Below are 26,617 nucleotides of genomic sequence, written 5' to 3'. Positions count from 1 at the left end.
CCAGTGACTGCAGCCGTCCTTACTGCTCTTCAAAGATGGAATCCAGCACTTCAATTTTTTGCCCAGTGGGAGAAATGGAAAATTATGATCCAAATTTGAAGTATGTTCTCTAAGATATTAGAAAAAGTTCAAGACATGGGAAAATTTAGCAATGGTACAAACTTCTTGGCTCCTGCAAAGATTCACTGAAATTTAGTTGCCAAAATTTTGTGTACTGTTACAATTTTGACAACTGGGGGGCAGGGAACAAGCAGGGTGGAAAAGGGGATGATATTCTAGGCAAAAGAAAATAAAATAAGAGGTGCTAACACATACATTCTGGCCTTAAGGCATAGGTGCATATCTCAATAACAGTCTTCTATAAAGAAGCACACACAATGTTCCCAGGATGTGTCTAATTCTCAATGGCAGCCAGTGCATCTTAAGTAGCTCCTCAAAATATTGGGCAGGAGCAGATGCCAGGCATGCACATTTTCAGACCAAGCTGATTAAATCTGTAAAAATTGGGAGCTAAAATATACCAAACAGAGGGCACAACCTCAATGGCCTTCCATGAACCGGCCTGTTTCAGCTGTGACCCATTCCTGTAGGAACATGCAGTACTTCGCATGAAAGCATGGTAAAACATTTTACTTCTTCGTACATAGAAGAGCTTGACCCAAGCTGGAGCTTGGCAGCGGCTCACAAACATGCCTAATGGTGCTAGCGGGCAACAGGGTTCACCCAGAAGAGCTGAGGAGGGACTCTGCTGAACAACGCGGATGCCGGGGTCGTTCGCAACCGGAGGTCTCTCCACGGCCCGCACTCCCTCTCCTCCAGTCCCCTGCCGCGGCGAGGTGTGGGCAGAACGGCGGAGTCCCCAGACAGACAGCCCTCTCTTCCGTCCTCTGGCTTCCTCCTCCAGCCTTTTCGCTTCCCACATTGGAGGCTGCCACACATGGACCGCAGACGGAGCGGCGGCGGCAGCAGCGAGGACATCGCTGCGCGGCGCCTCCAAGCGGCCGCGGGGCATCTCCCGAAGGGCCCCGCCGCTCCAAGCGGGGTGCGGGCAGCGGTGCTGCCCCTGCTCGTGGAGAGCAGAGGGGCGGCGGCCGCGGGTCTCGAACGCCGGGGCGGGGCGGCCGGCGGGGGGGGGGCCGCCCGCGGGCCGCGCCGCCCCGGCGGCGGCGGCGGGGCCGGCGCTGGCGGGCGGGGGCTCTCTCGGCGCGGAGCTTGTTCGCTGCGGCTCCGGGCGCTCCAGCGACGGCAGCAGCGCTCCGGCCGGGGGAGGAGGAGGTGCCAAACTCCGGTGTCGCGTGCGGGCAACGAGGGGGAGGGGGGCGGCTGCTGGGGCGGCCGGAGGAGGAGAAGGAGGAGGAAAGGAGCGGGGAGCAGCGCCGCTTGGTCGGCCCGGCGGTGCTGCTGCCGCCACTTCCCCGCTGGGCGCTCTCCTGCCCGCGAACTCGATCCGCTCCCGGAAACTCTCGGCTCTCCTCTCACTCGCGCCGGCGGGGTCTCGAAACAGCTCTCGGCCCCGGCGAGGCGGGCGGGGGAAGAGAGTGACGGGGGCAACTTCTCGCACTTCTCCGGAGAAGGATTTGGGTCGCCCCGCTCCGGGGACGGCAGCGCCTGGGGCCCCCGCCGCGGCGGGAGACCTTTCGCCTCCGATCGCGGGGCGGCGAGAGGGGCCCGGGTGCGCCGGCCGCGGCGGGAGCAGCGCGGCGGCAGCGGCGCCGGCCCGGCAGCCGCGGAGATGAAGCTGAGCCGGCAGTTCACGGTGTTCGGCAGCGCGGTCTTCTGCGTGGTGATCTTCTCCCTGTACCTGATGCTGGACCGCGGCCACTTCGACCATCCGAAGAGCCCCCGGCGGGAGGGCACCTTCCCCAAGGTGAGAGGGGCGGCGGCCGGGGCGCGGCGGGCGGAGGTGGAGGGGAGGGCGGCCGTGCCGCCGCCACCGGCCCCTGGCCGGGCTGCTGCTGGAGCTGCCGGGGCTGCCGGCGGGCCGAGGCACAGCGGCTGCGGGGCCGGCGGGATGGGGGCCGAGCGGGGCCGCCTGCGGGCGGCGCTGGTGCCGACCCGGCGCGGGGCTGCGGCGGGAGCGGGCACAGCCGGGAGCGGGGTCTGGCGGAGCTCGCTCGGCGGGACGGGACGGGCTGGGGACGCGCTGCGGATGCGGCGGCTCCGCGGAGTGCGGGGCGTGCGCGGGCAGGACGGGGAGAGCTGAGAACTCGGGAACCTCAGCCGTGTCAACAACAGGTAGGTTTAGGGAAATGCTGACTTGGTGTCTGTTTTCCTTTCCGCTGAGCCGTGCTGGAGCCATAACTGGCTGACCCGACTGCTCCTCTCATGATTAAACGACGCAGTTTTTCAGTTCTGCACTTCCCTGTGTTGGCTGCGTGGCAGAGAAGTTTAAAAGCTGTGTGTTGTGTTTCTGTTCTAATAATTGGCAATGTTTTCCCGTGAAAAGAAACATAAATTTCAGAGAGAACGTGGTTTGCTGTGCAGAACGGCACAATACTGCTGGCTATACACAACTGTGTGTTCTTACAGACAAAAAAAAAAAAAAACCCAGCAAAACCCCAAAGAATAGAATACAAAGTTACAACCTATTTATGCTTGCACGGTACTTATTTTTACTTTTATTAGAAACATACCGAATGAAAGTATAGCTTAGTACTGTAGTGAGACTAAAAGCTTAGTTAAAAAGTAACAATCATCTCTCTTTTAGAACCTCTCTTGTTTCATCCAATGCAAAAGTAATAATTGATATAATTATTTTAATGGTAAAGACAAAGACCTCGACTTAAATGTAAAGAAAGAGAGTAGATCTGTTCTGCCTTTATTCCTTCAAGTTACAGTTCAGAGGTCAGCCTTCAGTTTTTGCAGGAAGTAAGAGAACAAGAGGAAGAGAAGTGGAGCAAGACAAGACTGGCTACAGCAGCTGTGTCTGTTCAGTGTGTAACTCCAGCAGGAGGGTAATGCCACAGGCCAGTCTTGTACAAGTACAAGACTGAGTACAAGTGCTGCTCTGGGGATATGGGCAGTACCTTATGTGAGGAAATCACTTAATCTGTCATTTTTCTACAAGCTAAGTTTAATACAGGTGAAGTATGGAACAGTAAAACTCATAAAAGGGTGTTGTTTTTTATTTTTAGTGTTAGTTTTTGGGTTGAAATATTTGAGCAAACAAGGAAGATTTGTTAGATGTTTTGTCTTCCTTTGTCAGTGTCTTGCAGTTGAAGGTCCTGTCTGTTCCTGTCCTACAGTGTAATCCTGGTCAGAGGTGTAACATGGTCTTACCTCTTGTGACTGTGGGTTTGGTACCTTAATCTGTTTTCAGGCCTATTCCTTCTAGATGGTGCAGTCAGCTAGAGGCACACGTTACTCCTTTCATCCTCTTCCCTCCCCTTGGTCTTCTAGAAGAGTCAATGAATGTTTTCTTTTTTTGTCTTTTCCATGCCTAGATTTCTTTGAGGCTTCTGATTCTCACTGGAGAAACTTCTCTGGTCCTTCCTTTGGGCGGAACAGTTACCTTTTCCTTTCTTACTGCTTTGTCTTTTGAGGAAGTTACAGATGAAATTCATATGATTTTGTCATTTCCTTTTGCTATGCCTGTGGTAGAAATGTTTCACTTTGTTACAACTGTAAGAGCTCTGACACCCAGCAATGCTTTCAGAGTTTTAGAACATCAGTTTAAAATAAATGCAAAAGATAAAGAGTGGAATAGAGGCCTTCAGAAATATATGAAAGAGACACTTTAATACTACTGCCTAAGCTGACAAAAAGTTGTTTGTGTCAGTACAGTGTTGCCAGAGCTCAAAGTACTCTAAGTGAAACTAGCCACAGATGTAAAACCTTCAGCCTGTTTTTGTTTGTAAAAAACTGTGGCAGCAGACTGTTGATTTAAGAATGCTTTCTCTTTTCTGATGACAAAGGTCAGAATTTTTTAGCTTAGAAAAAGGAATTAAGACTTTCTATTTTCTTTCAGATGTTATTGGTTTGACTCACTATACCTCTCTGATTTGGCAATGTGCTTTGCTATTTCTCTATGAAGTTCTGGTAACAGCACACGTCACCTTTCATGTCCCAGAAGTTGAACATTGATAAGTTTGTTCTTTCTGACCTACGTGGCTTACAATTACCTCAGAGAAATGGGTACTTCTGGAAGCAGTCCCTTGTTTAGTTTATAAGCATTTGCTATCTAGGTATTCTGTTTGAATTCTACCAGAACAAAAGATGGGAGATTTTCAGCTCGTATGGCCTGTACAGCTGTATTCACCCAAAGTGTCATGGTAACTAGTGCCATTAACATAATAAAATAAGTTATTAGAACTGCTGCTCCACTTTCATTACCATGTTTTTTAAAGCAAGTTGCCTTCTCTTTGTGTGGTCTCAAGGTAGCTTGCATCAGACTCAGTCTTCTTTTAGGCTTTTAAGTGTAGGCCAGTGTAGTCAAGAGTGTCCTTACAGAACTTACTAGTTTGAGGGTTCAGGACACCAACAAAACTGTCATGTAGAAGTAATTTTTGGGCAAGTTCTCGCAAGATGGATGACTATCCGGAGACAGATGACCTTAGTGTCTTTAACCAAATATTTAAATGTTTTTCACTGTGGTAGTAAACAGAACTCATGGTCAGGCTTGGGACACAGCAGTAACTTTGTGTCTCTTTTGGTGTTTGTGTTGGAAAAGCTGGCATCAATAGTCAGTTTTACTGTGAGTGTTTGCCACACCTATCTCTGCTAGGGTGGCATCAAGGCAACTACAATAGAACTTTAGCTAAAGTGATTTATAACCTTGTTGTCATTGATGATGCTTTTAAATCATAATAGCAGAAGATCTGTATGTTGCCATAGAATGGAAGCCACCGTTAATTTGAGAAAAATATATAATATTATGTATATATCCATAATACATGTAGATCAAGGCTTACTGACCCCTCCTCTGTAATTCCTGCAGGTATCTTTGTGGATCCTGCCTATTTGTCAAGTGAATATTATTCTGGTGATGACCATATCATAAGCTCTATCTGAGCCTGTTCCTAGCCATGGAATGCTTCTGTCTCAGGATAAATATCAGAATATGATGAGCCCTAGTGTCCTGTCTCAAGGCTAGGAACCATGTTGCAATGTTATGCAGAGATGAGCTCAAGGTGCAGGGATAGTCTTAGGTGCACTTTTAAGGTTATTATTATTATTAGGTGCAAAGTTATTATTGTAGCAGTTGTCTGTACAGATCATTGTGTAAGATTCTTCTAGTTGAATTTAGTGGGAAAAGGGATGAGTGTATTGTTTTTGTTAGCAGCAATACAATATCCTCTCAGGAATTTTGTGCAGAGCTGAGGAAGGTTTGAAGTGGTGTTTAGTCCTATGACATTGCCTGTGCAGTGTCACGTACAAGTGATGTGTGGGCTACATTGATAGCTACTACTTGAAAGCTACATTCAAATCAAGTCTGAGAAGACACCCATAAACAGCTTACCTTGTAGAACTTGTGTGATTGTATACAGATGAATAACAAATACTGATAAATCCATATGAATCTATTCTGGATTTTGGACTCATATAGAAGAATAAAATCAGTCTAATGGGTTGTGGGGTATTTATTTTGATTAAGACTCTCACCTAAGCATTCATGGCACATACTAAAAGTCCAGTTAAAAAAAAAAAAAAAAAAAAAAAAAAGGCGGGTTTGATTGTAATAGTGTCTTGCATCAGAAATATATGCTCTTTCTGTAGTCTTAGGATGAAAGTTAATTCTTAGTGAATTTTATGCCTAAGCAAGGGGAAGCAACATCACATTGAATCATCCTCTGTCACTATGTGACAGGTAATGCTTTGAACTTGAGCTTTTTCCTCTAACTGCTTTTTCACACGGCTTGGCTTAGGTTTTATGGGACAGTATCTCTGCAGTGTGTGAAATATTGTTTTTGGAAATGTATTTTGAAAGTCAAGTCTGCTATGATTCTGGTAGGTTAATGGACCTAAAGTTTTTCTTCCTAATCAGTTGTTACTTGAATAAGATCTCTTTGCCCCCACTGTGTTTTCTTCCCCATCTTCCTCTTTGACCACCATTATATGGAGCATACTCTCATCTCATGTGTGTTAATGGCTTTTATGAACTCGCTGATTGCACTGCGTCAAAGGAAGGTGGTCCAGTACAGTTCCTCTATAAGTAGCTGGCTTGTTTTTTTTTGTTTTTTTCTTTTGGCTCCAGTGTCCTTCCAGCAAATCATTAAGTGTCCTGCTAGTTGGCACTGCTAAAGCTTCTTGTTGGATTCATGCTTTCAAGGCATTTACACAGTGTGTCAGATACTCCAGCATAAATACTACAAGTTCCTGTATGGGGTGCTTTCATCTGAGTTAGCCAATAATTTCACAGTATTACCACTTGGCCAAAATAGGAATCACAGTAGGGCAGAACAGTAGTGGCAGGAAATTAGGACCAAATTCATGGCAGAAAGACCAGAGTTCTCTGATCTGTGTGGTGAGCTTTACTCCAGGGTTCTGCTGGAATAAATTCCCTTCCAATACTGTAGGGCAGCTCTGCCTCCACTAGGAGTATCTACCGGGCTCATGCTGGTAGGTACCATGCCCCACAGATACGCTATACACACCTTTTCCAGCTAAAGCGTTGCTGTGTACTTTGCCATACTGAAGGAGCTGAAGTCAATTACTCCCGTGGAGCATGGATACGTGTGTTTTGATGCTGCATGTTCTTAGTTACTGGTGTGTTTTTGTGAGCTCGTTTGGGAGCTTTCTGACCTTTGTTATATATCAAGGAACAGGACCTGTTTGTAGAAGTATTGGAAGAAGCATGGTCAGGTATTTTAGGAAATGCTTGTTTGACTCTCTAAAATGTGAATAGTAGTAACTAAAGTTGTGCATAATTTAGAAGTACTGAATTTTTGACCTCTGAGCACTGAAAAACTGTGGACACTTTTACTAGCATTCTTATGAATTTTACATCAGAGGAGATTAAGTGTTGAGTGAAGACGTCCACAGAAGGAAACAATTTTTCTGTATTTGAAACGTGTTGACTTGTTTAAAAACAAACAAGTTCCTATTAACTACACTTAGTAAGTTCACAATCTGAAAGCCTTTGAATGTCATGGAAATGATTTTGAGTGCAAATAATGATAATCTAGGATTACTTCTGCTCAGTTTCTAGTATTTTGCAAAGGAGGAGCATCTGCCTTTGTGAACATAGTTACAGGTCAGTAACAATTCTTTGTTTTCCTAATGTTCACAGAGTGTATTTGTTTTTGTTGCTTGCACATTTTGTGTAAAGTTCTGGCTAAGTAGCAGTCAAGCAGAAGCTATTAGAAGCTCCTTCAATTACAGTCTTTAAATCTGGTGTGAAATGTTTCGCAAAATGTATTTTTCAGAATACATAGTCTACAAATCAGTAATTCTTAACTATATTTGAGCACACCCTTCTGCTACCTAGAATCATTACCTAACTGAACTGTATAAACTAAACACAGAAAGGTTTTCTAGTTCATTCTTACTTGAGCTTTTCTTTGTCTAACACATTAAGTTTTGACTTGTTCAAATGAAAATAACTTATTAAAGTTCCTACTCTTAATGGCAGATAAGTTGTGCCTCACTTTTGTACTGCTAAACATTTAAATAAAGATTCAGCATAGGATAGGAAGGAGAGTCAGCAAGGAGGTGAACACAAAATGTGTCAGAAAAAGTGAATATTTTTCAGTTTAAGTGATTTTAAACTGAATATTTCTAGAATTCTTTCTCCTTGCTTTCAGGTCACTGATGATGGTATTAAAAGTAGTCCCTAACAGCATGTCTTATATTTGTCTCTGTAAATGGCATCAAACATAAATCTGTGTATTAATAGTATGTTACACATTCTTGTTATTGCTGCCTCTGGTAATAAATCAAAATGTGGAAGTATATCAACTTCTTAAAATTTATTTGTCAGGCTGCTGCATCTTTGGATCAGAACTTTCTCATTCTCTTAAGAGAACAGACTGTGGTAGTTATCTAATTCAGAAGAATTCCAGTGTCTCTCTAAAGTGAGCTTTCTTAGAACAGTATTTAAAAGTAGAAAATTCTTATGTTCTATTCATTGTCACAAATACGCATAAGCCCTCTGCATGGATCAGCAAAGCCTTTAAACTTTTATTTATCCTTTAACTGATACATTGTATGCTTGTTTTTTGTTCTGTATCCTGCCTTGCAAAGAGAATACATGCTGAAACAGTGTACTCAAATATTCAGCTTTGGTGGTACATCGGGTTGCATTTTTAACTTTTACCTGCTTGTTTTTTCTATGCAGGAGGTGACCATTTAATTGCATATTTAATATATTCTGTTCACTGTACAGTGCTCTGATAGTGAACAGAGAATGCCTTCCGGTCTCACCATCTTGGTAAGCTGGAATCAGAGTTTATATCAAGATTTTGGCAAAGATAGCATGTGGTTTCTAGAGTTGTACTTGGTTATAGTCACTGACAAGACTGGTACAGAAAACTGTTATGATGACTGCGATTCCGTGCAGCCTGAAAATGAGACTTTGGGTCCGGTTTCCTCACTGTTTACTGTAGTGAATGTGTATAGGCAATGATCTCGAATTCCACATCCTTTGGAGAGCTCCATCCTTTGTGGTGCTCCACTTTCTTCACCACAGTTCTTTGGTACACTAGAGCCTCTAATGAGGGACACTGATCACTCCTCTGTGGTCTCCTTTTTGTTCACGTGGGTGAGAAAGGGAGTGGGTTCTGGCTTGTTTTGAACCAAGCTCCCAGTGGTTGCTGGCTGAGTCTGGATGCAAATAACCACATTTCAGATCATGTAACATCAAGTCTCTACTCTGGATTTTTACTCTGCCTGCCTTTTTCTATGAGATCTCATCTGTGGCCCTATCATACTCTCTTTTCAATTATTTGAGCTAGCTGTTTTTTCCTGATGAAATGATCGCTTCTGTCTGTTGAAAGCTGTTGCATTTAGAGAAGAAGTCTGCACTCACTCAGGAAATGAAAGTTTCAGCTAGGATCTTTTCTGCAATGTATAATGTTTAGGCAGGAAAAACTGAACATTATTTACTTCCTCAGAATGAAACACATTGGACTCTCATTGTGTTACTGGGCTTCCCTCCTTGTGTTGGGTGTCACTGTGCTCCTTTCTGGAGAGCTGCAAATCAGACCAGTGTTGGAAGCAAACAGAGAAGGACGAGCAGAGGGCAGTGGGAAAGCAGACTGCTCTGAAGTATTTGGGGCATGAAAACTGCTGAAGGGTTCAGAGTGACTGAAGCATAAGGAGCTGTTTATGTAGTTGATTCATGTGGTGGTAGTGGCAGGTTTCTCAGGGCAGCTAACAGGTGCGGACACTTCTTGTTCCCAATGGGAGGAAGGTGTGTGGATCTGTGTTGCCTTCACAATAGAAAATTTTGTTGGTTAAGTATCAGCCCTGTGTAACTACAAGGGTGGTGAACAGGAATGCTGCTCATGTGATGCCATTCTCCTATCAAAGCAGCTGTAGCTACTTTCAATAGACTTATTACACTTTGCACTTCTTGTAGAAGTGCTTCCTTTGCTGTGAAGTAGAAGGAGGATTTGATTTATTGCTTTTTAATAAAATCTTTATTTATACATTCATCAATGTATAAAGACAGAGAAAAATGAAAGAAAGAAGCACACCAAGTTGTTACAAACTTAACTGGTTGTGTAGGCCAAGTGATTCACATTACTTTTAGTTTCCTTATGTTAGAACAAGTATGTAAATTAACAGCATCCTTTAGTGTTCTTCACTTGTACTAGGGTATACTTAGTGTATCTCCAATTTTATATGCAGTTAGGCATTTCTCAACCTTGAATCAAGGTTGCTTCTTTTCTGATAAGAATTGATGCTGTGAAGTCAGGGATAGTTTTGCTAACATTTATGACTTATTTTTTGCTATTCAGTATCTACAAAACCATGCAGAACCCAACATTTCAGACAGAATTGGTTAACGTAAAATTGGTACATCTCTGCTCAGATTAAAAACAGTTAAAAAAAATTCTCCCTGCTCACCCTTTAATCTGTGGAAAAACTGAAAACTTAATTAAAAAAAAAATACTGTTGGGGTATGGTTTTAGTAATGGAGAGGATCTATGTTTTATCTTTTAATTAGACCTATTTAGTGTTCCTTGTAACATGCATTTAATCTGTTTTTCTGGTCTGTTGCTAGCAATTAATAAGATAAAACAGATTTAGGGTAAGTTCAGTTTGGTACTGTTTGGCCTTGACAGTTTCCTTCCTTTTAAAATGCTGAAAATGAATTTATTTTCATCTGCTAAATTCATTGTTTTGAAGAGTTGCAGTGTTTTCCACATTCAGTTAATCTTTTAAAATAATTTTACTATTGAACAGGCAATATCTATTTAAAATTAAGAAGAAGCAAAGGTGAATGCACAATGAAAATAGACCTAGCTTTTGCATAATTTGTATCCATGTGAAATTTTCACCTTGAGAATGGATTCCTGACATTAATTATTTTCATATTGAATGAAGACTGGAATCAATTTCTAGTCTGAGACACTGTTGTTTCTTAAAGTTAATTCTCATGGATATGACATTTCACAACTAAAAGCAAAACCATTTTGATGATCTCAAATTTTTAATTTTCTGCATTTTTAACTTGAGTATTGCATGAAGTCTTAACCGAATCTTTTTATTTCATGTTTTGCATTCAAGTTGAGTTAGAACACGGTATGTTTAAAGGCTTTAGAAGAGAGGCACAATGTATTTCACACTCTCCAGAAAAGGAAGCAGGATTTTCTGTATTAATGTCCTCGGTTATGTTCCACAGTGGGAGGTCTTCATCAGGATTTCTTTCTCCAAATAACAGAAGATCTACCTCCAAAGTTAAAGTAACATACTTTAACAGACTTCTGAAAATCAGTGTCCTAGGTTGGCAGAAACCTTGCAGCTTACAAATTATTTCTGGATGTGTGTAGCAACATATGAAGTTGTTGATCTCTGAAGGTCATCTGGTTACAGTATTTGTAGACAGGGAACTTGGTTTACAAAGAAAAATATTTTGCCACGTAATAAACAGTAAACTGGTAGAACTTGTTATAGATTTTTCAAGGTTTAAAATACAATAAGTTAAATGAAAGGTGTATCTTAAAGATACGAAATATGACATGACCTCCAAATTTGGAGGAAGTTTATATCTGTCTTCTAGAGACTGGCAGTATATGCTGGTGGAAGGATCAATCAAACACTTACTTTATGAGGTTTGTGTATATATATTTGTTTTCACTGTGTCTGTTGTCCTGGAGAGTATATAACTGGCTAGGTGATATAAACCAGATTGGTGGTGTATTCTGTGACCAGGTAGCTGACAGGCTATTGCTAAGCAATGTAAAGCTTTTTGTGTAAGAAGATGTAAAGTACTTCTACAACATATATGAGTGAGAAATTTAAACAGTTATCTGATTTTATAGTTGTAGAAACAGTGTGGGTAGTGGTGGGATAGGTGTGATAGGTGAGTGCTTTAGCTGCGTGCACACTTGATAACTCTGAACTGTCGTTGTATGCAGTGAAGCCAGGAATGATTTTTATGGATAGCAGCTGTACTGTAACTTCCTAGGAATCTAAAGATCAGAGCTTCTTTTGGGCAGCCTGTGAAACCCCTATCAAATATTGTTTTATATATGTTATTTTTAGATTGACTGGCATAATAGGCTATCAGGTTTTGTGTAGAGAAACCTTTCTTACTTTCAAAACATCAGATACTGCAAAGGAAAACATTAATTTTACATGTAAATATGCACACAGTATCTTTAACACAGCATTTGAAAGATTTTAGTCTGGTTGTTTCTTTTGTGCCACCAGGTGGCATGGGACTACAGACTGTTTCTTGCCTTTTTTTAATTTTTTTTTTTTTTTTCCAGTACTTCATCATCTGCATATTGATTTCTTCTTGTTTTCATTTCATCACTTTTATAAGTTTCTAGAATTTATCATTAAACTGTTGGGATTCTAGGATGTTGGTTCTGCATCTCAATTAGCTTAATCTGATTCTGTTGGCAAAATATATTTTTGTTTTTTTGGGGAGCAATAGCTGTCTGCCTGTGTTGCATTTTAAAACCTCTTACTGTTGTCAGTATGTATCAATCTAAGAAACATAAACAACAAGTAGTGATCAGTGCTTCACAAAGCACATAAAATGCCGAGACAAACCAATAGGTTTAAAGAAATACTAAAACATATTGTCTGAAAATTAAAAACACCTTCCAAAGAAACTAGTTGGTAACTCTTGGTAAGGTTTGTTGTTGTTGTTGGGGTTTCTTTTGTTTTTTTTTTTTTTTTTTTTTAAATTTCTGCAGGCTTCACAAAGTCAATAGAATTTGAAAGAATGTATGCATCTATTCAGGAAGGAGACCTAATCCTTTGCTACAATTGCTGAAAAGAAAAATGCAAATTTTTCAAGTGTATTACTGTTGAAGGGAAAAAATGTATCACATCCAGATGTTGTTTTGAATTTTATACTATAGACCTAAGAAAGTAAGGCCGTGGTGCTGAGAAAAAGTCATTAAAATCGTAAGTCACAGAGTAGCTGTCTGGTATTTGTGCTGAATGTAATTGTAAAATGTAGATGCCTGAAACTGCAGCAGGGTTTGCTGTTATGACAGCTGCTTGCAAAAATATCTAATCATACATTGTATAATTTGGGGTCTAAATTCAACTTTAGTAATAGAAAGTGACTGAATTTTTTCTTCTCTTGTCACTTCTTGTTACATTAAAGTCATTCTGAGGAAATAAAGAAATTGCTGTTAATGATGAAATATCTCTAGGATCATATTAAATAATCTGGCCTTTTTGATTCTGTAAAAGCTAACACATTCATGCCTGATAAAAAGCATCCCTCAAATAATTTGGAATCAGTGGCTAGTACATGAGAAGGTGGTGGCGTTTTAAGGTGTCTTATTAGGCTGTGCTTCCACCTGCATTCCAACAGTGATTAGATGGTATTAAATTGCTTTGTGGGATCTGTCTCTTCCTTCCAAGTTGCCCTGGAAGATGTGTTGGCTTCTTTTAATTCACACTGGTATTGTTCTGCAGCCTTCCTCTTGTGGAGCTCTCTAGAATATCTACAAAATCCAGTTGTCTGGCAGCTGGAGATTGACCTTCTAACTGAAAATGCCATTAGTCTCTTTTACGGGTTTCTCTTGATTATTTTAATGGTCCAATTATACAGATTATTCCTATGATCAGGCAGTTAAGGGATCTCTTACTCTGATAAAGTTATTTTGTTGATTTCTCTCCAACTTTTGCTGAAAATCAGAAAAGTGGTATTTATGGTATTATTTGTATTAAATTATTATTATATATTATTAATATATTATTTCTTTATTGTTTATTGAAATATTTTACATGTACAGGAAAAACTTGAAATGTTTACAATATCCTCTTAATCCATCACGAAGTGAGTGACTTGTAAAAAATTGCTTTCTGCTTGATGTTCTGATAAATAAAAAGATCAGTCTTTTGAAAATGAAAGATGTGAAAAAAGTTGAATTAGATATAATTGCTACTTGACACTGTAAGACTTTAAAGAGTATCTTTGTATCACTGATTAAGTCTTGTGCTGTGAATTCAAGTTCATAGATAAAAAATGCATCATTTGCTATTTTCTCTTGTACTGAAAAGAGGAAGTTCTGTGTATTGGGTGAATTCCTTATTAGTTTGTCTTTATGTAAAATATAAAATAAAGATATATTTGAATTTTTATGTGATCACACACTGTTGTAAAATTTTTGTTGGTGCTTTTTGTTGGTTTTTTTTGGGTCTGTCAAGAATTTTTCTGAAAAATAATTAAACTTTACTTTTTTTCTTCCTCTCCCCCAGGGCCAGCTTTCAATATTGCAAGAAAAAATAGATCATTTAGAGCGCCTGCTGGCAGAAAATAATGAGATTATTTCAAACATACGTGATTCTGTGATCAATCTGAGTGAATCAGTAAAGGATGGACAAAAAAATCCAGAGGCTATAAACTTCAGTCAAGGATCTCTTTCTGAGCTGTTCCCTTCTGCTTCAGTTTTGCTTGCAGTTGATTCTGAGGATTGTTTGTTTGCTTCAAAAAGTGGAAGTCACAGTTCAGGTGTACAGGTAAGCAGTATGCCTTTCTTTCTCTCTGATTCTGCTGGAGTTTAAGCTGTCACTATGTGTTTAATTCTGAAAATGTCAAGTTGCTGCTAAAAGCTTGGTACTAAGACATAATAGAATTGTTGAAGTGACTGGTGTGTTTAGCAGATGTTATGAAACTGTTCCTTTGTATCTTTTTTAAAAATTCTCTGGAAATTGAATAATGATTATGAAGAGCCAACATTTGAGAAAGCTTAAAAGTTTTTTAAAAGAAACCAAAGAAAACATGGTAGTTATTGTCCCATTAGTTCTTTGGAAACAATTTATTTGAAAATATCTTTGACTTTCTCCAAACTCTTCTAAGACCGATGAAAAATAAGTTGGAAATAGTGGGTAGTCTTGGTTTAAATAGATTTTACTTTTAGGGACATATATGTAGATGAAGTTTGATGGGGACGTAAAGAATGTTCAAGAATTAGTAATTTCAAAAAAAATCTTCACTCCTTTGTTCGCTTTTGAAAGACATTCCTGTATTTCAGCATTCCTGTGTGTCTCCAGTTTGTATAGATACGATCAGAAAGGAGAAACATATACTATGTTGACTGGTTGGCATGACCTGGGAGGTTGAAGTTTTTGAAGTCAAACACTTCAAGTTGAATTTATTTTGCTTTCTGGTGATGCTTGTGGGTTCATGGACTCTTATATATTCAGTTTTAATGGAGTGATTCAGGAGCACTGAGACTACTCTGTGAAGTTTGTGATCTGTACTGTTTTTGTGAGTCTTGTGGAAGTACTATAAATATTCATAGTACACTAAAGCAAAGATTAAATTTTGAAGTCCAGCTTTCTCATTTTATAATTTAAAGTGTTTCTATTGCAGGAGAAAGACAGTGGACTTCAAACAAATAAATACACATATTAGAACAATTGTAACCTCTGATGTGTCATGCTTAATACGGTTGAACTCTTCAGGAATAGGCACTACCTTAATGTCTTTCATAGAGAAAGTAGACTTTTTAAAGGCAGTATCTGAAGACCTCTTTTTCTGTCTGATATGCATCAAGACTTCTGTGCAGGAAAGTGAAGCATCTGGACTTGCGGTTACAGGCTTTCAGGTTAATGGATTATAAACAGGTTATTCATCATACAGTCTGTTACCATGTTAGGTGATCTACTTTTTTATGTGCATTAAAAATAAGTTCTAGTGAATGAATTTTGAGATAACATATTTTGTCTTAAATTCTTGGGGGCATGTAACATTCTTCAGAATGTTACCTTCCATGAATGGAAGGTAAAAGATATTTTTCTAAAACTGTTCTTTGCTTTTTCCTTCACACTTGCAGAACATACACCTCCTGTCACCCAATGCACCTACTAGCTACCTAACGGGAGGCTGTTGTAACTAAATTGTTTTTGGATAATTTTGTTTACTTTTAAGTACATTTGCATGTACATAAGAAGCAAACATTGTTCCTCTACAGTTCCCCCTTGTGCAGGAAGGGAGGGCTTTAATGTTTTCTGTGTCATTGCATTACAGTGCACTCTTGGGTGCTCAGCAGGTTATTCACTGCCATCATTAAGTCACTTTAATAGTGCTTCTGTATACAGTTAGTTTCCCATCCTGTGAATCTGAATTGCATTTCAGTTATGGAATCTAAGACCTTGACTTTAGCAGAATTCCTCTAGCACCACATTAATGAGCTGATCTAAATCACTGATCTAAATAGTAAAACTGAAAACAGTTTTACTATTTAATACTTTACCAACCCTGATGTATTCTGCATGCTCAGTTAATTTATTTGAAACATTTTCAGTAAGTATTTTGAGCACTTTTTGAAAGAAATATGTGTTAATTGCTGCTGTTTGTAAACACTAACTTTAACCCAGAGATTTTTACATTACTTTTCCCATGTTTGTCTCTCAGGTGGGTGTGTAAGAGACTAGGAAGTACTAAGAGCTAATATAGGTGAGATTAAGTTGTTTGGATAAAAAAATAACTTTATGGAATGAAGGCAAAAGGGTCTTCATTGACTAAATCATGGAAGTTGGTTATAGTCTCAGATAATGGAGAAACCACTGTAAGAAAGTATTCAAATATGGATTAAAAAAACCTTGTGATTGTACAGTGATAAATATTGCTAGATTTGCTACTCAAAGATGTGATTTCATAAAACAGAAAAACCAAGTTGCTAACAACATGAGATAAAAAGATTCTCAGATGAGACAGCTGAAGGATGTTTTTTTCATTGAGGAATTATAAATCAAGAAATTGTTTACTTGCTACTTGTGCTGTTTGTAAGTAGTCAGAAAACTGTAATAGAGCTGGAAACTGAAAATACAGCAGACTTGAGAATGCTATAATTTAAGTCAAGCAAAAGACTAATGTCTACTTTTTTCCCAAAAAAATAAGGAATAGAGACAGGTAATAAACCCACAAAAATGAAGGTGACTGGATTAAATATGGATATGATCTAATCCTTTTTCAGTTTAGAGAAGAAGTATCTGGCATTTGTGCTCAGAGATGATGGAATTCTCAATAGCCATTGTGCTGGGCTGGAAGGTCTTTTAAATAATACAGTGAGGTGTCTCCTGTCTTGTCCATTTCAACTACTGAAGCATCTAACATTAGGCTTATTAATATTACTCTTTTTGAAAATGACACATGAATCATTCTTTGAAGAGGTGTCTTGAAGAGATGCAATATAAGCTTTTACTTCTTCTGAGCAGTAGTTTGGTATTCACTGTTAGGATGTTATGATGTTTTCATGAGATTTATATGATTTCAGCAGTTTGAGTCCTGCAGTATAGAGAAAGAATAAGCCCATATAGAAAAAAGATAACTGATAATCTTCCCAATGTTCTAATAAAAATCTTGTAGCAACATGGCTGTCTTCTGAAGCAGCCACAATGAAGACAGGCAGACATCCAAGTCTATGTGTCTACTGTTTTTACAAAATCCTTTCTCACTGTATCAGTATTTTATAATTAGATGTGAATTTAAATATCTCCATGAAATTCATCCTTTAACTTCTTTTGCTTTTTACTGACTGGCTTGGAATTTGTTATTTATTTGCAATCTTGTAACTTTGAGTGATGATGCAATATGTAATTAACCCTTTGCACAGTTCCTACTGAGGATGGTGTTGTATGAAAGAGAAAAAAGATTCAACTTCTGTCTTTTAGATGTCTTATCATAAGCGTAAAGATTTCAGCTTGGTCTGGCTTTAGCTGATTACAGTGGAAGTTTTTAATTTTTTTTTCCTTGAATTTTTTTTTAAACTGCTTTTGATTAATCTTTGAATCACAAAATGACTAATGGTTGAGGTTGCTAGGAAACTCTGGGTGTCATCTTGTCCAACCACCTGCTAAGGCAGGGCCACTAAGAGTCAGGTGTCCAGGATTACATCCAGGTGACTTTTCAATATCTCCAAGGATGCTGATTGCACAGCCTGACTTGTACCAGTGCTTGGTCACCCTCACAGGGAAAAAGCTTTTCCTGATATTCAGGAGGAATCTTCAGTGTGTGCCTATCACCTCTGACCCTATCTCTGGGCTCCACCTTCCCTGCACTCTCTGCCTTTGGTCTCCTGGGTGCTCCTTCTTACCATTCTTGAAGATAGAAGTGATGCTGCTTTTCTCCAGTCTTTGGGCACTTCTCCTATTCACCATGATCATTCAAAGCTTTTTAAGTGTGGCCTTTCAGTGACAACAGCCAGCACTCATGGGTGCATCCCACCAGGGCCCATGGATTGAGATATGTCCAATTGGTTTAGGTATTCCTTGAGCTGTCCCTGTTTCAAGAAGGACATACTTCCTCAGACCAGTTCTGTCTCCCCTCAGCTCCTGAAGGTAAATCTTGCAGATAAGGACTGAGGTGAAGAAGGCATTCAGTACCTCAGTTTTCCCATGTTCTGTGTCGCTCTCCCTCATTCAGCAGACCCTGGCTTTCTTTTAGTCACCTGTCTGCTCACAGAAGCTCTTCTTGATGCCTTTGACATTCCTGGCTGAATTCAATGCCAGTTGTCCTTTAGCTTTCCTAACATCTTCTCTGGGAGCTCAGAGAATATTTCTGTATTCCTCCCTGTATTAAATTTGGTTTTGCTGGGGGTGGGGACTGTATGTCCTCTTTGAGAAGTTGTGGGAAGTTTCCCCCATGTCTGGATAGCCAGTGCCAAGTGGCTCCAAGATGGATCCACCTCTGGCCAAGGCTGGGCCAATCACATGGTAGTGATTGGGATAAATCTGGGATAACAGATTTAAGACGGGGGAAAAAATGATTCTGTATAGAAGTAATTGTGGCCAGAAAAGAGAGAGGAGAGAGAGTATGTGAGAAGAACAGCTCTGCAGACACCTAGACCAGTGGAGGAGGAGGGGCAGGAGGTGCTCCCAGGTGCTAGAGCTGAGATTTCCCTGCAGCCCATGGTGCAGCATGTGATGAAGCCCCTGTGCCCCTGCAGCCCATGGAGATCCCCCTGCAGTCTGTGCAGGACCCCGACTGGAGCAGGACGATGCCCAAGAAAGCTGTGATGCCATGGGAGGCCCATGCTGGAAGAAGCTTCCAGCAGGACCTGAGGCCTGTGGAGAGAGGGGCCCACACTGGAGCAGGTTTCCTGGAGGGACTTGTGGCTGTGGGGAACCCAAACTGGAGCAGGCTGTTCCTGAAGCACTGCACCCTGTGCTGGAGCAGTTCATGAAGCACTGTAGCCTATGGGAAGGACTCATGCTGGAGAAGTTCATGGGGGACTGTTTCCCATGGGAGAAGTTCCACGCTGCAGCAGGGGAAGGACTTCTCCCTGTGGAAAAAGTGGATGGAGAAACAACGTGTGATGAACTCACCATAATCCCCCTTCTCCACCTCCCTGCACCTCTCAGGGGAGGTAGAGAATTGAGAATAAAGTTAATCCTGGGAAGCAGGGAAGGCTGGGGGAAGGTGTTTTTAAAATTTGTTTTAGTTTTCATTATCTTAATCTGCTTTTGATTAGTAATAAATTCAACTAATTTCCCCAAGTCAAGTCTGGTTTTCCCATGGTGATAATCAGTGAGTGGTCTCTCCTTGCCTCTATCTCGACTTGTCAGCCTTTCATTGTATTTTCTCTCCCCTGCCTACTTGAAGGGGAGACTGATAGAGGGCATTGGTGAGTACCTCAGATCCAGCTAGGGTCAGTCCACCACATTCCCGTTATCTGTCTCTCTCTTCACCCTCTGTCGGCTTCTTTTTTTGTGTCTGACTTTTGACTGGAGGTCCTTGCTCATCCATGTAGGCCTCTTGACATTTTTGCCTGAATTCTTACTTGTTGGGGTGAACTTCAATTTGGAGGGCACGGTCCTTATTACCAGTTTTCTTGGGTCCCTTTTCTATCCCAGGGCCTTATGTGGTGGGATTTTGCCAGCAAAATGTCCAGAGGCTGTGCTTCCAAAGTCCATGGATGTGATCTTATATTTTGTCCCCCTCCCTACTCTCAGGGTCCTGAACTCTACAGTCCTATGATCTGTATGGTTCTTACGGTCAGCCAGTGCTGCCATTGAGCTTCACAGCCCTAATGAGTCCCTCGCAGATGGCAAGTAAGAGGTTCAGCAGAGCACCTATCCTCACTGACCTCTTGGTCCCTTGGATCAGGAATATACCACTGCTGTGCTCCAGGAACCTTCTGGATGACTTATGCCCAGCTGTGCTGCCTTGAGCACGTAACAGGGTCGTGGAAATTCCCCATGGGGACCAGGCCCTGCAAATGTTTGTGGAGGGTCTCCTCTGCTTGTTATCCCTGATCAGATGGCCTGTTGCAGACATCCACTACACCCATAGTGGTCTGTTTTTCAGTCCTTGCCCGTAAGTTCTCTATTGGCTTCTTACACTTGGAATCATTGAATCTAAGAAAATCAAGTGTGATTGTTAATGTAGCAGTGCTGTGTTCATCACTAAACCATGTCCTTAACCTCCATATCCACATGATTTTCTGTACGCTTCCAGGGATAGTGATTCCACCCTTTCTGTGGGCAGCCTGTGCTGAGCTCGACTACTCATTCCCTGAAGATTTTTTCCTAATCTTCAGTCCCATTGACACAGCTTGAGGCTGTTTCCTCTTGTCCTGTTGTTTGTTACGTGGGAACAGAGCCTGACCCCCACCTGCTACACCCTTTTGTCAAGGAGCTGTAGAGAGCAATAAGGACTCCCTGATCCTCCTTTACTCTAGGATGAACACCCCCAGCTCCCTCAGGTGCTCCTCACTGGACTTGTGCTCCTGACCCTTTCCCAACTCAGTTGCCTTCTCCAGATACACTCCAGCACCTCAATGTCCTTCTTGCAGTGAGGGGCCCAAAAACTGAATGCAGGATTTGAGGTGTTTCATCAGTGCCCAGTACAGGGGGATAGTCACTTCCCTGGTTGTGCTGGCCACATTGTCTCTGATACAAGCCAGGAAGCCTTCAGAGAGGCACCCCAGCATGCTAATTTCCTAGGAAGGATTTTGGGGATTTCTGTGTGATTGTGCCTGGTAGGTACTTCCTTGCTTATCTACAAATGTTGGAGGTGATCCTGTTTTATTATTTCTTATACTGTATTTTTTTAAAAATCCTTCCATGTGACATCATTCCTGACCACTTCTCCCTCACCAGGCTGCTGTTGATTCTCTCTGTCTCCTTTTATTCTTAGCCAGAAGCTGTCCTCAGTGGTTCAGCCGTCTTCCTGGCAAAGGTACCTCTGCTGCCCTTAGTTGGATCTCAGCTCTCTCAGGCAGACACAGATCTGAAAATAAGGTCAGAGAACCCCAAACACCAACTCTGAGGCCAGTTATTGATCTATATTAACAGTGTTCTCCTCTCACACTTTTACTCCCCTCACATGTGGATAGAAGAGGACACAACCTGTGATCCTGATTACCTACAGGATTCTGCAGTCAGTTTTGATGCAGTCTGCCTCTGGCAGTATCACTAATACCCACATGGAAGTACAAAAAAGGATAGTAGTCATTGAACTGGACAAGCTTTGACAATTCCTCTACAATATCCAGGATTCAGGCCTTTGCAAGACAGCAAACATCTCTAGATGATGGGTCAGGTCATTGAAACAGTTATTTCAGACAACTGTTGGTATGGATTCCAAGACTTATTTCCTGAAGTGCAGTTTCTGTCTCTTGAGCTCATAGGCATGTCAGTTTAGTTTGAAATAGCTGTAAAGCTCTAGATGTCAGGGAAAAAAATTATGAATGTTATGACTTGTAAAAATTACAGTCAGAAAGTTACTTGTTAAATTCAGACTTCATCCATAAGAAAAACTCACAGGAATGTGTGGAATACCATGAATTACTACTTTTTAATCAAGTAATATTTTCATGGTTTAAATGTTCAAAGAGTTTATCAGTATTAAGGCCATTTAATGTTAACTGGCAAATTTACAGTGCATGCACTTTTTCTTCAGAACATTATGTTGCAGAGAAAAAATATGGTTCTTCAAACTCAGATTTTAGAAAATAGCATATTTAGAAAATATGTAATAAAAATATATTATCTATTATATAATAGGTGTTGTTTATTCTTTATATAAATTAGCCTCTGTGTATTTAGAATACATGCTATTAGGCTAGCCAACTTCAGCATAACCCTTATTTGGGCCCTTCAAACTGACAGTACAGAATGCACAGATCTTCAAGTATTGCACCCGTGTTTTCCACTAATCAGTATTGCCTAAAGTATTGGAAGCAATCCTGGGGTAGCAGTGATGTGACAAATTCATCACATACAGGCCACAGATGTCTGGTGTACAGCTCTCATTGGTTGTAGATATCTAATGCACATTGCAGGCCCAGCTGAGGCTCTGCTAGATGTAGGATTACTGCATTGTATTCCCTTCTTACGTTGCTTAGTTTCCTTTATATATTAAGCTAAAGACCTGTGGTGGATTGACCTTTTCTGGCTGTCAAATTCCAACCCATCCAAGGTCAACCCACTGCTCTTCTTTTAAGCACCAAAATCTGAGTCTTGAGGATTAAGAGATAGGGAATGGTGATGGTCCAAACGTGGACTGAACTGCCAGAGTGAAATAACTGGGGATTCTTTTGTTGTTCTTATGAGGTGAAAGAACAAGGAGGAGAGATTTACCTTGTATGGGGGTCTGTGTTGCACTGTATTAGGAACGGTGAAAGTGACAACACAGAGTCTCTAGCCTTAGTTGCAAAAGAGAGCCCTTTTTATTCTTCCAGATCTTCTTTTATAGACAGTTCTGGGAAGGTCTGAAAAGGTGAAACTCTCATTTGTCATCAAACCAACACATCACCATCATTGGACAGTTAGGAACACCCCTTGACTGTTTCTTGCAAGTAAACAAGGAGACAACACCTGCAAAGGTTGTTGTCCTTCTCTAAGGACTGTTTGGATTCCTCTTTATGGTTGCTCAGGCCAGAGTGAGAAAGTTTTGTGACTTAGTTTCACACAGACACTGTGCTACCTGCCTGACTTCTTGCATTCAGCATCCATAGGTGTGTGTAAAAATTTCCACTTCCTCAGGATTTTTATGTCACTTTGATTTTAGTGTGGGAAATGTTGGGGACTTTTTTGTAAATGTAAGTGAAGTTTGTGAAGAATATGTGAGGAGTATATCTTTTATTGACCGTTCATAAGTAAGTGTTTCACAGAGGTGAGGGTGGAATGCTCTGGGTGCAGATGTCCAGGTGCTGGCAGTGATGGTCTCCAGTATCTGGAGAGGAGAGGCCAGTCCTGCTTTGTGCCAGACAGCTTCAGACCCAGCTCAGGGCACAGCCTCCATCAGCAAAGCATGTAGTACCTCTGGCAGAATGGGTTTTAAGAAAGGGCAAAATGCTGCCTGACAGTGTGGTATAAGGCTAAAAAAGGGAGAGAAGCCATTCTGTGAGCACCACGGTCTTTGATGAAGGACGCACAGAAAGCATTCTAGTCAGAGGAGCAAGTTAGGAAGACCACAAGTGGAGCAAGTGTTTCCCTGAAACCTATGCAGGACCTCATGCCAGTGTAGGTAGATATTTTCAGGAGGAACTGGAGCCTGTGGGGGTCTACACTGGAGGAGTTCCTGATGTGCTGTGGCTTGTGGCTCCCATGCTGGAGCAGGCAAAAAATGTGAGCAGAGAGTGTCAGAGGGGAAACATTATGGACTGATTTCTCACTATCCAATTCTATTTTAATTTGCAACAGATTAATTTAATGTTCCCAAAGTCAGGTCTGTTCTTTCTGTGATGAAAATTGATAAGTGTTCCCTGTTTTTATCTTCACCCATAATATTTATATTTCTCCCTGTGTTCTGTACATGAGGAAAAATGAGAGATCAGCAGGCTGGAAGCCAAAGTCAACAATTGCAAGGACTTAATTTCTTTTGTCAGGTATTTGTTTCAGATGTTTGTAGTGTCTTCTTAGTTTTCCTAGCAGGACATAAAGCGCCTTACCACTGGGAAGGTTTAACTCTTGTGGTGTTGAAGTAGTGAATGACTGCTATAGGAGTCCTTTTTTCATGTAGATTAATTGGTTTCTGTAGAAAGTTTGTCAGGTGTACAATTGTATTCTAACATGGGTTTGGAGCTGATTAAACTTTAGTTGTTAAACTAGAGTGTCAGGAATTGCTTGTCTGATGTCAATCCATGTTTGTATCTTGTTTTCTTTCTTAAGAGAAAACCAGAGCCTTAAAAAAAATAAATTCACTTGAATCTGATATTAGTATTCTCTCTTTGAAGCTGTATCGTGTTCCCTAAGTTTCATAGGAACTTGTTACGGTAATTCTAGAGTTGGTTTATTTATCTGTAGCCTTTTTGTTTGCGTTGACAAGTGAAATATGTCCTTCCTTGTACAGTTGGTGTACCAGGCAACAGGAAATGTACAAGAAGCTTTGTTATAGCAATTGGCTATAGTTATCAACATTTTTTGTTGATGGGTTCTTTCAGTTACTTTTTCTGAGTTTGACATTTCCTCTATCTCTCTCATGCTGTCATTCCTTCTTGCTCAGTTTATTTTCTTCATTTCCTGCATTCTCCTGTTTAGTGTACTGTATTATTATTTTGTTTAATCTTCTTCATACCCTCCTGCCCAATGCCATAATTTGTAAGATGCAATAATTTTTGTGACTTAAGGGTCTCATACCTACTGTTCATCTAGTCAATGTCAGTTTCCTCAGAACAGAGAATGCCAAATGCTTCTCTTCCTGGCAGCTGTGTCTTGGGCTTCCTAGTGTGATTTGAAACTTGCCCTCATTTGTCAGTTTTCTATTCATTTGGCATGTCATACCTCCCTCTGTAATGAACAAGCTGATCCATTTTAGGTGAAAACAGCTTTGATAGCAGAACTGTTTCTGCAAATTCATGTTTTATATTCCTTTAATTTTTCTTTTTTAGATGCTGGATGTCTATGACATTCTTCCTTTTGATAATCCAGATGGTGGCGTTTGGAAACAAGGATTTGATATCACATACAATGAAAATGAATGGGACAATGAACCACTTCAAGTTTTTGTTGTGCCTCACTCACATAATGATCCAGGTAATATGTTAATTTTATTGATTTGAGGATCTAGAGGCTTTTGGATTAGGAAATGCATTGCCTTTTCTGTTAAGATTTGGGTTTTTTTGAAGCATACCAGTTAATATGCTATATTTAAGTCTAGCAAGGCAGTTAAGCAGATGTATGATCCAAGTGCCATTGACTTCCAATGACAACTTTTACGATACAAGTTGTATGTCTACTGAATTTGTTAACTGGAGCAGAACTTCAGTGTTGAATAGGTAACCTATTCAGTTTATCCATTGCTGCATTAAATGCCATCAATTCTTATTTTGATTTTTGAACTGTCATAGATAATTAACCCTTAGGCTGTGCTAAGGAAATGTGCTTTTAGAAGATGTGACAATGGCAAATCTGAAGTTTTTGAAATTTTTTTCTTTTTTTTGTGCGCAGCCACAACCTATAGTAGGATAATGAAAAGTCTAGATTTAAACAGAAATCTAGGTATGCCTACATAATTTCATTTCCACCCAAGTTTACAGTGTAATAAACGAAATGGAGAAGTGTTCCTTTATTTTGGAATGAGTTTGTGGGAAAAATTTACCAAAAAGCAAATTATACTGCTACGCTGTGGTCCTGGTACATGTACACTGACCATGAGAGTCTGATAGCACTGGTTGTTACCACAGAAACACACAATTTAAGTGATACTAAATTTTATTACTGTATAACTCTCTGAAATTTAATTTGTTGTATGAAGTACTGTGGATCTGAGTGAAGGTATAGTAGTTTGAAAATAAATTTGAAAAATTTATATGCATGTATATAGCATTTTCAAAGAAAATGAATGCTGGAATGTGGAATTACTATATTGTCCATTTATGACAGGTAAATAAATACAGCATAGATATGATAAAAACATTCAGAGAAAATAATCAGAATATAAACCTAGATCTACCTATCTATTGAACTGTCTTTGAACCTGTGTCCATTTATTTCCTCTCTGGTTATAGTTCTCCTAAAAACTTCCCTAGAAAGAAGCAACTCTGTACAGGCACATAATGAATCAAAGCAATCCTAAAGCAATCCTAAATCTCTTGGGCCTCCTAGAACAGGATGTGGGGTTTACCTGTCCCCCTTTTTTTCTGCTGAAGCTGTTGGAATCATATCCTAAGTACAGGACTGTTGGCAGTCCACTAGATGCCAGTTGCCTGGTGTCACTTCTGTCCTCCTGGAATGTTTTTATCTGATTTGAACAAACATCCTGTGCACATTCAAGCTGAGGTAACTTCTCAAGATCATGAGGCTTAGGAGCTGCAAGGGAATATCCTGAGGTAAGCTGTGAAGAGATTTGCAGATAACTTCACCAGTGTCTATTCAAATCGTGAGGTTTAGTAGGGGCTCACTGTTCTGACACTATTATGTTTTTAGATTATTTTAAAATTTTATTTATTCATCTAAATTTCTACTGATACTTTTTCTGCAGGTTCTAGTAATTTAATTTTGGTTTTATTTTATTTTTATATCTTCTGTTCTCTCTTCCAGTTTTATTGTCTCATTTCATCAGAGCAGGTCGGGGGAAGGGAGTCGCTGCATGGGGCTTTATTTCCAGCTGGACTTAAACCACAACAACAGGCAACACCTTTTGTGTATGAGAAGCTTTGGCATTGGGTGCTTTAATAGGATTTGGTTCACACTGTAGCACCAGTTCTGTTTATGAAAAATGGCCCACTGAGCCTTTGTTCTACAGAATCTGAGAACTTCAAGTTCTCTGAGTTTACTGAACCCCTTCTCATATTGCTCTACAAGGAAATCCAGACAGATTGGTTAAGGACCATTGCCAGTTGTATGAGTTTCAACATGGTAAAATGCTGGGTCCTACCCTTAGGTCACAAGAACCCCTGCAGTGCTTACAGCCTTGGAAAGAGTGGCTGGAAAGCTGGCCAATGATCTTAGTAACTGGGAAAAGCACCCAGGGGTGCTGCTCAACAGCAGCTGAACGTGAGCCAGCTTGGGCCCAGGTGGCCAAGAAGGCCTGGGGCGTGCTGGCCATGTGTGAGCAATAGTGGGGTGGCAGGAGCAGGGCAGTGAGCGT

General features: G+C 40.6%; 1 protein-coding gene across 2 annotated transcripts in view; it reads left to right on the top strand.

Moving 5' to 3' along the window:
* The first annotated feature begins 1,196 nt into the window (after window positions 1–1,196).
* Window positions 1,197–26,617, top strand: part of MAN2A1 (mannosidase alpha class 2A member 1) — a 114,132-nt gene continuing 88,711 nt past the window's right edge. For both annotated transcript variants that reach the window (XM_014258751.2, XM_005529989.3), the window contains exons 1-3: window positions 1,197–1,867; window positions 13,834–14,094; window positions 24,417–24,561. In XM_014258751.2, the coding sequence (XP_014114226.2) occupies window positions 1,733–1,867; window positions 13,834–14,094; window positions 24,417–24,561 (541 nt within the window). In that variant the 5' untranslated portion in view covers window positions 1,197–1,732. The remainder of the gene's footprint in view (window positions 1,868–13,833; window positions 14,095–24,416; window positions 24,562–26,617) is intronic.

Source organism: Pseudopodoces humilis, chromosome 4 (assembly GCF_049639895.1).
Source record: "Pseudopodoces humilis isolate 2021_Gansu_Grassland_sample_001 chromosome 4, ASM4963989v1, whole genome shotgun sequence".
Lineage (NCBI taxonomy): Eukaryota > Metazoa > Chordata > Aves > Passeriformes > Paridae > Pseudopodoces > Pseudopodoces humilis.
This window is presented reverse-complemented; position numbering and strand designations above follow the sequence as displayed.